Source organism: Grammomys surdaster, unplaced genomic scaffold, assembly GCF_004785775.1.
Source record: "Grammomys surdaster isolate TR1022 unplaced genomic scaffold, NIH_TR_1.0 174, whole genome shotgun sequence".
In the NCBI taxonomy this organism is placed as follows: domain Eukaryota; kingdom Metazoa; phylum Chordata; class Mammalia; order Rodentia; family Muridae; genus Grammomys; species Grammomys surdaster.
The window spans coordinates 1,228,042-1,241,316 of NW_021604622.1; the positions used below are offsets into that span (position 1 = coordinate 1,228,042).

Below are 13,275 nucleotides of genomic sequence, written 5' to 3' on the forward strand. Positions count from 1 at the left end.
TATCTATCTATCTATCTATCTATCTATCTATCTATCTATCTATCTATCTATCGAGACTGTGTAGCCTTGGCTGTCCTGGAACTCACTTTATAGACATGGCTGGCTCTGCCTGCCTCTGCCTCCTGAGTACTGGGATTAAAGGCGTGTGGTACCACCTCTGCACAGCAAGATGAGGTAATTTAAAGCCAATGTATTTTTCTACCTTTTTTGACTCCTCAAGAGATATGAGAAAAATTTCATTTTATTAATGACATATTTTTCTTGTAGCAATATACTTTGAGTCATAGGAAATTGAGTATTGCGCTCAACTGAGTATTGAGAAATTGCTGCATTGTGTGTTACGGTTTAGCCTAGTTTAAATAGGGCTGGGCTGATGGTGGCCGTAAGGCTTCTCAGGTTGAGGTAAGTCACGGTTCATGAACACTCAGTACTCCTTGGTCACCTTAGTCTGTCATCAATGTCTCTTTGTTTCCCTTAATTCTTTGACCTTCTGATGGCTAGAGTATACATTTCTTCCGATACTGGAAGTGGAAAGAGCTAAAGACAAGCTGCACATACACGAGTAATAAGTCGAAAGCATTAGGGCACATGGGACTTTCAGCTGGATTCCTTGCCACTCACTCCTTATGCTAAAAGTCCTGCTGAAGCTGGATATGGGGGGTGCACACCTTTAATCCCAGCACTTGGGAGGTGGAGCCAGGGAGATCCCTGTGAGTTCAAAACCAACCTGGTCTACATAGTGAGTTTAGGACAGTCAGAGAGCTATGTAGAGAGAGAGAGACCCTGTCTCAAAAAATAAAAACAAAACCAACCAAACAAAAGACCTGCTGAAAAGGAGACCCCAAGCGGCAGGGCACAGCAGATGGGAAAGGAAACTCATTCTATTAAATTGATATTATGCAATATCTAAGTGAGAAGTATATTCACACATGTCTTCGGTATTTTTCATAATTCAAATGTGATAGAAAATGCTGTACAAGGTGGCACACACCCATGATCCCAGTACCTGAGAAGCTGAAAGAGTATGACAGTGAGTTTGGTTCCAGCCTGGGCTACATAGTGAGGATCTAGTCTCAAAAAACCAGTCACCAGTTGGAAATAAACAGATACCCTTAAAAATCCATTATTCTTTTCAGTGCTTGCTTTGTTTTTGTTTGTTTGTTTGTTATTTTAAGTTTTAGCATCGTTCTTGTTATGGTTCCATATCCTTTTATATATACAACTAATGAACATAATATGAAATTGTTCAGAGGATAGTCTTTTGAGGCACATACAACTGGCTTGTAAGGATGAGGATAGATTTTACAGGGATGAATTGTTTATCATGAAACTAAGCATGCAGTAAGAACCTATAGGACATTGTTCGCTGTGTTTGTTAGTAAGTATTTTTCCTGTGACGTGGGACAGTGTGAACAGTGAAGCCACACAACACAATGTCTTTCTGAGCTGGAATGAGGCTGTACTCCGTCATTGTCATTTGGGTAGACATACATACCTTTTCATTTGGCTGCCTTGATCCTCAACAATTAATGGCAGGGGACTGGAGGGATGGCTCAGTGGTTAAGAACACTGGCTGCTCTTCCAGAGGCCCTGAGTTTAATTCCTAGCACCCACATGGTGGTTCACACCCATTTATAATTGTAGTTCCTTGGGATCTAATGCCTTCTTATGGTGTGCAGATTATACATACAGACAAAATACTCATACACATAAAACTACATAAATAAAAAATTAGTGGCAGACTCTGTTTTTCTTAGCATATTCAATGAAGTATGAACTAGAAGAGAAAAACAGTTTAAAGAGAACAACTATAGTAATGTAGCACGAGTATTAACTCATAACCTAATAATCTCTTGAAACTCTTAACTTTTATTCCTGGTTTTACTGAAAACCCTTCTTCCAACATTGCTGTCTCTCTTAGGGAACATGAGTGGTTTAAACAGGACCTTCCGAAGTATCTCTTTCCTGAGGACCCGTCTTATAGTTCAACCATGATTGATGACGAAGCCTTAAAGGAAGTGTGTGAGAAGTTCGAGTGCTCAGAGGAGGAGGTCCTCAGCTGCTTGTACAACAGAAACCACCAGGACCCACTGGCAGTTGCCTACCACCTCATAATAGACAACAGGAGAATAATGAACGAAGCCAAAGATTTCTACTTGGCGACAAGCCCACCCGACTCTTTCCTCGATGATCACCATTTAACTCGGCCTCACCCTGAAAGAGTACCATTCTTGGTTGCCGAAACACCAAGGGCCCGGCACACCCTGGATGAATTAAACCCGCAGAAATCCAAACACCAAGGTGTACGGAAGGCAAAGTGGCATTTGGGAATTCGAAGTCAAAGCCGACCCAATGACATCATGGCAGAAGTGTGTAGAGCAATCAAGCAGTTGGATTATGAATGGAAGGTAAGAAGGGCAAGCTCTCTACCACATTTGGCGAGCCTGTAGACAAAAGTCCTTGTAGAAGAAATGATGTGATTTGCCTTTGTTTTTCTCCATATCAAATGCTAGGTTGTAAACCCCTATTATTTGCGTGTACGAAGGAAGAATCCTGTGACAAGCACATTTTCCAAAATGAGTCTACAGCTATACCAAGTGGATAGTAGAACTTACTTATTGGATTTTCGTAGTATTGATGGTATGTATTCACAAAATTGTGGAAGCCTGGTTACCTAATTTGGTTTATAGTCTTTATTTATTTATTTATTTTTAAATAAAATCTAAGCATGCAAAGTAGTAAGTTTCAGTATGGCACCTTCTCCCTTCCTCTCTATCTTTTTCCCTTCCCTATTTTTATCGCTTCCTCCCCTCGCCTCCCTCCCACCTTCCCTCCCACCCTCCCTCCCACCTTCCCTCCCACCCTCCCTCTGCATGTGTCTTGGAACAGATGAGAGGGGGTGCAGAGGCTCCCTTCCTCCTTCACCTTCCATCTTACTTTGAAGACAGGGTCACAGGAGGTTGCCCTTCCGGGGACACTTACTAGCAAGCTCCAGGGATCCTTTCATTTCTGACTTCCAGTGTTGGCGTTATAGGTGTGCCCTTGCGGGCCTGGCTTTGACATGGGTCTGGGATCAGCATCAGGGTCCGTGTGCTGTGCAACAGTCTCTTTATCTACTGAGCCTTCTCCCCAGCCCCCAGTCATACATGGCCTCTGTCCTTACCATCCTCCTCACTGCCTGCCCTCTCCATCTCAACTGTGTCTTATGAAGCTTCCTGGCCTTTTCCTCCTAATTCAGTAGGAAGCATGACTTCCTATGTTCTGCAAGACTGACATTTGTGAAACCTGTTGTTCTGGCTCCATGTCGTATCTGTTTTATAGATTATCAGCTTGGGGCTAGGGATTTAGTTCAGTGTTGAAGTCCTTGCCTCACTGGCTTCAGTCACCATCCCTGTTTCTCCCTAGGTAGAAAATGACTATTCTGTAAAATCTTTAAACATATATAGGGTTTGTTTGTGTGTGTGTGTGTGTGTGTGTGTGTGTCTGTGTGTGTGTATGTGTATGTATTTTGCTTATGCTCTAAGTGACATTTGAGAAACTGCAGGGTAAGAGCACTGACTTGCAGTGGGGAGGGAAGAGTGCTTCAGTGGCGGAGGCGGGAGCTTGAGTGGCGGGAGCTTGAGTGGCGGGAGCTTACTGTCTATTTGGTTCCTTGGACAAATCCCTCAACTCCTCTGGCTGCTTATATCCGTAAAACCATTCCTGGGTGAGATAAGTTCTAAGATACCTTCCATATTATAGGTGATCAATTATAAATTTTTTGTTTTGCTTTGTTTTTGAGATAGGGTTTCCCTGTGTAGTCCTGGTTGTCCTGGAACTTACTCTGTAGACCAGGCTGGCCTTGAACTCACAGAGTTGCCTCTGCCTCCTGAGTGATGGGAATTATAGGCATGCTTGCCACTACCCCGTGAGTCTGTGATTTTAATTACTATTATTGCTAGGAGATATTTATTAAAACCCAGGTAATTAGTTTGCTGGTTCTTAGTTGGAGTACTATATTGCATACCCAGTATTGACTGATCATTGTATGCAGTCTTCATGCTGTGTGTAAAAGTGGTAAGGGACTTAACACAGGCACACTTGCTCCATGTGAGAATTTATGTAAAATCAACATGCTCTGGAGAGCTGGCTAGTAGTCTCACTTAGGTGTTGGTTAAACACTTGAGGGAGAAGTGGATAATAAAGCATTGAAATTCTCTCCACCCAGATGAAATTACAGAAGCCAAATCAGGGACTGCTACTCCGCAGAGATCGGGATCCATCAGCAACTATAGATCTTGCCAAAGGAGTGACTCCGATGCCGAGGCTCAAGGAAAGCCCTCAGAAGTCTCTCTTACCTCATCTGTGACCTCCCTCGACTCCTCTCCCGTTGACGTAGCTTCAAGACCAGGAAGTCACACAATAGAATTTTTTGAGATGTGTGCAAATCTAATTAAAATTCTTGCACAGTAAACCTAAAACTTTGCTTATTTCTTTGATGCAATAAGCATGCATACTAAATAATAGCCAAATACTTCCATTTTACCGAGTTATATATGTGTTTATATAACTAAGGATTGGCCTTTCGGAATGCAGTTTGCACAGGGACTGGAAAATGAATCAGGATCATTCTGTTATCCCTTATTCGGTAGGTCCACACAGCATAATAGACACACAATGGATTGTAGGTTTCAGGCTCACTTGCTTTTTGGCCATTTGAATTTGCTGTAACAGGTCTCTGTTGACTATAAATTTACCATAAAGCCTTTACATATTAGTACATGCTGCTGTGTTTTATATTAGCTTCATGAATTTGTTGAGTTTGCCTAGAATCCCCATAGACCTTATTAGGCGATGCTGTTTTCTGGGCTCCTTAACTTCCAAAATAGCTACTAGTTCCCATTTTTGGTAACATTGTGAACTATTTCCCTATTCCTCTTAAAATGCTATTTTTGTGTAGTAAGTCATGTCAGATAACAGTCTGAATTTAAAGTCTTTCTTTGGCTTGTAAGCCCCCAAGCCCCCAGAATTTATGTGTTCAGACCTTGCAAGCCTTCAGTTTACTTTCACAGATTTCCCCCTTAAGTTTTGTATATGAAGTGCTGCTTCGGATCCAAGAGCTGACTTGCTCACACTGTACTGAATCATGTTGCTTCTGTCAGTGCACAGACATGCTGCCATGTCAGCCAGGATTGAATGTCATTTGATTGTGTATTTTTAAAGTCAATCCAGTGCATAGAAAGGATATCGTATATAAGCTCTGAATACTAAGATTGGGTTTTTAGCCCCTGATTTTATTCTGAACAATTTTTAAAGAAAGAAAAGTTGAAAGAATAGAGTGACTGCATGTGTATCTACTGCTTAGCTCCCATGGCCACTGTTTGGCCATATTTGCTCTCTGTATCCACACATGTATAAAATACAGATATGCACATATACCTGTGTGTATGTTTGCTTTTATTCTGAGCCATTGAGATGTTAAGATACATGTATCAGTCCTAAATACTTCAACATCTCCTAAACATAATGATAATGTCCTTTAAAAACCTCCTGAATCCATTATACAATCAATAATTTCCAGATAGTGCCTGGTCTTCCAGATTTAGCTGTAACTGCCCAGAATCCCATTTAAATTATGGCCTGATTTCATTTGTAGTTCTTTAATCAGGTTAATAACACTGTTTTGAAAAGAAGTAGAAGAAATCCTTTCTTCAAAATGGTCAAGTTTATTTCAGGTTTTAATTAAAAAAAATGAATGGCTAAAGAAGTTCGATCTTTCTTGATCTCTGATTTGTATGCCTCTCTCCTCTTTTATTGATAGCATAGCGTAATAGGTGTAAGTGAAGATTTAAAGTCACGCAAGGCAAAGCTGGTATTGTAGGAGCTAATAGTTTCCTATTGGCCATATTTGGTTTCCTTTAAGTTTAGGAAATTGGTCAGAGGCTCTAGCTCAGGTGAGGCTGAGTGATCTCCAGCAATGTGAAAATGCATTTTCTTTAAACATTAATCATCTCCCCTTGGTAAGAGACTTTCCCCCCACTGCATTCACTTAGAAATATTTTGTCCCATTTCCAAATCTGTCCAGCATTTATGTAACCAGATGGGAATGCATTTGGAGGACACGATAGCTTGCATAAAAGATTACGCTATAGTTTATGCACTGATTTCCGGACAAAAATAACGCTTCTTTTTGTTCGGGGCTTGTTTTATTCAACTCTGATTTGAATGCTGTATAAAGTAATGGAGACTCCATTTCCATGAGTTCAAAACTGTATTTATACCTGTGTGTGTGCCCTCTGCGTGGGGCTCCCAGATGTCACTTATGCTGTCCGAATGCAGCGCTGTGTTCCCAACGCGTAGAACAGAAGGCTGCGTTTGTAAAGTTACAGATTTGTAAATAGCACTAAGTAATATCTATAAACTGTTGGGGGGGGAACGGGCCACAAAAGGAGGAGCCAATTAAATAGGACCTTCTAAAATTTGTTAATTTTGTAAACTTTGCTTCTTTTATAAGTTATTCTGTGATTCCTTTTAGTTACCAAGTTTTATTTTGAAGATATTTAAATATTGCACTTGTATAAATAGTATGATAAATGCAGACTATTGCAGTCAATTTTTTTTTTTTTTAAAGCTAGGATATCTGAAACGATAACTTTCAGTTAAGTATGTCAAGCCCGGGACAGAATTTTCACAAATGTATTGTAGTTTGCAAATTCTTATACTGAAAATGTAAGCGGAGTCAATGCAAATGATTTTTTAATCTTTTTTTTAAATTATCTTTTCAGCAATTTATATTTTTTTTTGTGATTTTATGCAACCATATTTTTACTTAGTCTTGACAACTGAAAGCTGTATGATGTTTTTGCCAGAAAAGTACTGTATACATAGTTTTAAATATAACAGATTTTGCGGATATGTAAAAATTTTGCCATTAAAGTTGATTTTTCATGAAAGGAACTTTTCTACCAAGTTGGGAGACTCGAGAGCTTAATATATCTAATTTAAAATAATTTCATTGAAATAAACACCATTGCTTTTACTTTGATTCTATTTTTTCTTAAAATGCTTTTGTAGTGTTTTGGAGTTTTAGATAATTTTATATGAATTCTCTCCCTACCTTTCCCCGTGCTTTGGATCTTTGATATCATTCAGAAATGAACTAATATGGCTGGGTGAGTAAGATACGTATTCCAAGTGGCATCTTGGGAAAACCAACCATGTTGTCTAAATTCTTCTTCTTAACTCCTCCCCCTCCACCTGTTCACTGCAGGCTCAGACATGATGAATGAAATTCTACACACGGCCTAACTGTAAGCCGGTTGTTGGGAGGAGTCAATCATTGTGGTTTATGTATGTTTGCCCAGAGTAACCTGATTTAGAAAGCTGGCATAATAAAGAAAAAAAATTCATTTTTTCCCCGTTACACCGTCCTTCTTATTTAATCAAGGTTTGGGGTGGTGGTGGAGGCACTTGTTCATCACTGAGTATCTGGATTCTTTAATGTACTAAAATATAAAATAGTGCTTGGTTATATTTTCATACTCAACACACTGATTTTTTTTGTCTCTGATAAAATTGTATATATTTCCTCTAGATATCATCCATGTAAACAGAATATTAAGATGCAGACAGTAAAAGCTGAAGCAGCCGTCACAGACCAATCACAAACACAGGACTTGAATCCCATCATTGCTAGAATTCAGTCACTATTAAATCTAGAACTCATTCTAGATTCTTGAGGCTCTTGCTGGATTGCTAGCTTTCTAAATATTTAATCAGAAAAGCTGCATTAGAGACATTATGAACAGCATGTAAAGTTCTTTTGGAGAGCTCACTTTTCTAAACCTTCTCTACAAGTTTACACAAGAAACGGTGCCAAATATTTAAAGGCTGTTCAGTGACTTGGAAGACATTGCCAAGTCTGTACAGAGGAGAGGGCATCGTAGTTAAGCTACCCTGAGAGACTGGGAAGAGGAACAAAGCCTCTGGCACTATGATTCATTCACATGGCTACTGTGAAGCAATCATGACAGATGTCACCAGGACAGGAAGATACAGGTCCTGCTCCAACCATCTTATTTGGGATGGATGGAGATACACAGACATTAAAGTACAAAAATGTAAGTATGGACTGAGTAGATAACTCAAGTGTTTCAGAGTTGTAGTAAATGTGACCGATCACATGAATGTCCATTCATCTTGAGGAACATTGTCTCCACCAGAATGTCCATTATGATTAATATGTGTGTGAGGTGCCACAGACCAACTCGGACATGGGAAGACCTTCACAGAGGTGTGAACACCAAGGGTAACACTGAAGTCCATTTTAGAGGCTGGCTACCACAGCCATGCATTGGTTATTTTGAATATACTGATTTACTTCAACTCTTCAACTGGCAACTCCTACAAATATTAATGAATGTAATCAAAATATAAATACAAATTGAATCTGAAGTCACCATTGATCTCAAAGTCTCTGGGAAGCTGCCAAGATTATTATGTAAGGTGTATAATTTTGTCATTGGTAACAGACATTGTCAACTGTTTTTCTTTAAACAAGGTTCTTGTCTAATAAAAATTGAGTGTGTGTGTGTGTGTGTGTGTGTGTGTATGAGTGTTTGCATGCCATAGCACACGTATGGAGGCCAGATGACAACTGTCTCTCCAACCAGTAGTTTCTGGGGACAGAACTGTCACGAGGCTCAGCAGCAAGGATCCTTACCGGCTGAGTCATTTCACAAGCTCCTTGCTTTGTTCATTTCAAGAAAAGGTCAAAGACCTAAATATGAATAATCAGTTTGTCAGTGGTTCAAAAAAAAACAGTTGTGTCGGGCAGTGGTGGAGCACGCCTTTGATCCCAGCACTTGAGAGGCAGAGGGAGGTGGATTTCTGAGTTCGAGGCCAGCCTGGGCTACAGAGTGAGTTCCAGGACAGCCAGGCTTACACAGAGAAACCCGGTCTTGAAAACTCAAAAACAAACAACAACAAAAAACAAAACAAAAAAAAAACCCAGTTATGTTCCACAAGAGAGTGGAACTTTATAATAGCCTTAAAGAACTGGCTTTATTGAGTCTGGAGAGATGGCACTGAGTGCTCTTCCAGAGGTCCTGAGTTTAATTCCCAGCAACCACTTGGTGGCTTACAGCCATCTCTAAAGGGATCTGATGCCCTCTTCTGCTGTGTCTGAAGACAGCTACAATGTACTCATATTCATTCATTAAAAAAAGAGGAAAAAAGGATTTTATTCTTTAGGATGTGTATGTGTGTGTATGTGCAGGCACTTGCAGAGGCCAGAATGCGGTGTTGGAAACTCCCAGAGCTGTAATTACACGGAGGCTGTGAGTTGCCAGATGTTGGTGTTGGGAACTGAACTTTGGTCCTTAGGCAGGAGCCAGTGCTCTTAACTGCTGAACTCTGTACAGCCCTCCTAATGGAATCTTCACTCACTTCTGAGAGACATCACACTTCAGTAGCAGCAAAGGCACTTGGTAACGTAGAAAAATGAATGCCATCATTTAGAAATACCCTTGATGAAGGAAGCAGTGATATTTGGCTAATTAAAGTGAGCCTGGAAATTGGGAGTCTTGCCAGGTAATATAGCCAGGTCTCACCTCAGAAGAAACTGGTACTCCAGAGTTTTACTGTAGGAATGTGATAGAGGACTACATCACTACCATTAGAAGTTTGCCAATATTATCTCAAATCAACATGGCGGTTCTATCACTGTAGTGTTTTGACAGCCAGTACCAATGTTCACTTTCGTGAAAAATGGCAATATGTATGAATTTGGGGTATGGAAGGGCCGCTAATGCTTGGTGTCCGTGGATGCCAGAAGAGGGCAACAGTTTCCCTGTAACTAGAGTTACAGATAGTTTTGAGTCTCAGTGCTGAGTGTAGGCGCTGAAACCAGATCCTCTACAGGAGCAGTAAGCCATCGCTCTGGGCCAGGATCAGTGACTTTAATGGCAGTGTTGGGTAAGAGTTTTCTTCCAGGGAATATTTGACATTTTGGAGAGAAACATGCGTGTGAGGGGGTGTTACTAATGGTATCTCAGTATCCTACCATGTTTCTGTTGGGTTTCAGACCCAGGAACAAACAGCTTAAGTGCATATTTTACAGACCTGGCCTCCAGGTTTTCCCAGCATCCCTCAGTCCCTACCTAGTATATACTGCCCCTCCCCCACCCCAACCCTGAATTTCCAGCACAGGGCCTGGACACCCTTCCCTCATAGGATCTTTGCTATATAACCCAGACATTTTGTTTTCTCCCCCGCCCTTCTCTCTGCCTAAGCGCTTTCTCTCTTTTTCTTTCTCTTCTCCTCTCTTCCTCCTCTCTGGCCTCCTTTCTTAGGGCCAGTGAACTGGGCCACCTGAGAGCAGCTTCTCAATTAACCTGCATTTGTATATATTTTAATCTGGCTTGAATTGGCTCATTTTACTAGCGGAGAAATAACTTATCGGTTTACCTTAACAAATAACTAGCCAGTAAGAAATGCTGTGGTTCTAGAAGATGCTCTAACATATAACAAGGACATATGATCCACTATGTTCATAGCAGCCTTATTTATAATAGCTAGAAGCTGGAAAGAACCCATATGTCCTTCAACAGAGGAATGGATACAGAAAATGTGGTACATTTACACAATGGAGTATTACTCAGCTATTAAAAACAATGAATTCAGCTGGGCAGTGGTGGCACATGCATTTAATCCCAGCACTTGGGAGGCAGAGGCAGGTGGATTTCTGAGTTCGAGGCCAGCCTGGTCTACAGAGTGAGTTCCAGGACAGCCAGGGCTACACAGAGAAACCCTGTCTCGAAAAAACAAAACAAACAAACAAACAACCGAATGAATTCGAGAAATTCTTAGCTAAATGGATGGAACTAGAAAATATCATCCTGAGTGAGGTAACCCAATCACAAAAGAACACACATGGTATTCACTCATTGATTATTGGATATTAGCCCAGAAGCTTGAAATACCCAAGATTCAACTCACAGACTATGTGAAGCTCATGAAGAAGGAAGACCAGGTGAGGGTGCTTCGGTCCTTCTTAGAAGGAGTAACAAAATACTCAAGGGAGCAAATATGGAGACAAAGCATGGGACAGAGACTGAAGGAGGGGCCATCTGGAGACCATTCCACCTGAGTATCCATCCCATGTGCAGTCACCAAAGGTAGACACTGATGTGACTTCCTTTGATGTAAGTCAGGAAGTGCATGCTGACAGGAGCCTGACATAGCTGTGTCCTTAGAAATCTGCCAGAGTTTGACATATTCAGAGGCAGATGCTCACAGCTAACCATTGAACTGATCAAGGAGTTCCCAATGGAGGAGTTAGAAGACTGAAGTAGCTGAAAAGGTTTGCGGCGCCATGGGGAGAGCAACAATACCAACCAACCAGAGCTCCCAAGGTGTAAACTACCAGGAGCACTTAGGGAGGGATCCATGGCTCCAGCTGTATATGTAAGGGAGGATGGCCCTGTCAGGCATAGGTGGGAGAGGAGATCCTTGGTCCCATGAAGGCTGGACGCTGTGTGTGTGGGAATTCGAGGGTGGGGAGGTGGGAGTGAGGGGGGTAGGTAGGGACACATCCGCAGAGAAGCAGGGCAGGAGGAGGGGTGGTGGGTTAGGGGGTTCCTGGGTGGGCGGGCGGGGGGTGGCAATGGGATAAGGGGATAACATCTGAAATGTAAGTAAAATATCCAATAAAAAAAGAAAAAGAAAAGAAAAAAAGAAATGCTGTGGTGAATTGAATAAGCATGGTCTCCATAAATTGGTCTTGCTTTGTGTAGCACAGCTATGTGAAGAAACTTAAACGAGTTTTCAATTTCCTTAATGTGTACTCGTGTTAACATCTGCCTGAAAATTTACTTGTAAGAAGTGACAGTTGCTACTTTCAGGCTCTGTTGTGGATTCCCACAGGAAGCTTGCAGTTTAGCCCGATCCTCCCTGATCAGCTAGCTCTAAGTTAAGGTTTCTGTTGCTGGGATAAAACACCATGACTAAAGTGAACTTGGGGAGGAAAGGGTTAATATCAGCTTCTAGTTCCACATTATAGAAGGAAATCAAGGTAGGAACTCAAAGCAGGGCAGTAATTGGTACTTTAGTCTTGCTCAGTTTGCTTCCTTAAATGGCCAGACACCTGCCTAGGTGTTGGCACAGCCTATAATGGGTTGGGTCCTCCCACATCAATCATTAATCAAGACAATGCCCTCATAGATTTATAGGTAAACCTTATAGAGGCATTTTCTCAATTAAGATTTTCACTCTCATAGCTACGTCTATGTTTCTGTCAAGTTGACAAAAAACAAACAAACAAACAAACAAACCAGTACAGCTCCCCTTCGCACTTATTTCAGCTGTTTTTTTTTCCCTCTTCTGCATCTTACGGACCCTCAGCAGCTGGGCCTGTCTAGACTAGGCTGTAAGCCATTGAACTGAAGACTGTGTGTATTGTAAAGCACAGCTGCATGGCTCTAGTTCTCCAGCCCGGCTAGTTCTCCACTCCCGGCTGCAGTTAGAGGGCGCTTCGGTTTTGTGTCCTTACTACAAATCCCATAGTTCCTAGGTCGCCGCAGTGACTTCTGGGATTAGTGGTCTTGTAGAAGGGCGCTGGCGGGCAAGAAAGTCTTTTCTTCTGTCTGCTTTGCTGGACAGAAGAGATCGTCCCAGGATGATTACGTGTTTTGTTTTGTTTTTTTAAATAAAGAATTAGGAAGCACAGGCAGGCAAGGCAGATTAGAATCCCGACAGGATAATTTCCGCTTCCGGTGCCAAAGGTCAAGTGGAATGTAAACACGGCTCCACGAAGTGGCTTTCAGGTAACTGGCTGCGGGTTGGCGGTAGACGACAGAGGAGAGGGTAGCAAGGGGTGAGGGTGCTGCGTGCGGGAGAGAGGGGCGAGGGTGCCCCGGTGAGGTCCACAGAGCCCTCAGGCGTGTCTCTGTCCTGGGCACGGGGCTCCGGGGAAGGGCTCCGTATGTTGGCCCGGCGGCTTGAGCTGCTTTTCGGGAGTTCATTTTTATTGCAGCCGAGGCAGGGGCGCAGTTTTGAATACTGGATTCTCCTTTGGTAGCATTTTGTGGGAATCCGTGTCTCTAATTCTTCACCTCCGGATTCATCTCTCCTTTTCGGAGGGTTGTAGGGATTCTCTACCTCCTGCCGGTGTTTTTCCATCTTGGGTGCCGCATCCTCTCACGCAGTCAGTTGAAGAGGACGTTTACTCTGTCGCAAGCACTCAGCTTGTGGCCGGGGAAAGTGTCAAGTTGAGCGATTGTTGTGGAGATCGTTGTA

At 42.0% G+C, this 13,275-nt stretch overlaps 2 protein-coding genes across 3 annotated transcripts in view; both read left to right on the forward strand.

Annotated features, from left to right (window-relative positions):
* Positions 1–7,402, forward strand: part of Prkaa1 (protein kinase AMP-activated catalytic subunit alpha 1) — a 39,469-nt gene extending 32,067 nt beyond the window's left edge. The window contains exons 8-10 of the mRNA XM_028767526.1: positions 1,922–2,408; positions 2,514–2,640; positions 4,208–7,402. Of these exons, the coding sequence (XP_028623359.1) occupies positions 1,922–2,408; positions 2,514–2,640; positions 4,208–4,452 (859 nt within the window). The 3' untranslated portion in view covers positions 4,453–7,402. The remainder of the gene's footprint in view (positions 1–1,921; positions 2,409–2,513; positions 2,641–4,207) is intronic.
* Positions 7,403–12,614: 5,212 nt separating this feature from the next.
* The window catches only part of Ttc33 (tetratricopeptide repeat domain 33), a 31,459-nt gene continuing 30,798 nt past the window's right edge, over positions 12,615–13,275 (forward strand). The window contains exon 1 of one of the 2 annotated variants that reach the window (XM_028767639.1): positions 12,615–12,803. The gene's annotated coding sequence lies outside the window, so the exon portion shown is untranslated. Of the gene's footprint in view, positions 12,804–12,823; positions 12,844–13,275 lie in introns of those variants that run through there. The other variant, XM_028767640.1, reaches the window with a different exon arrangement.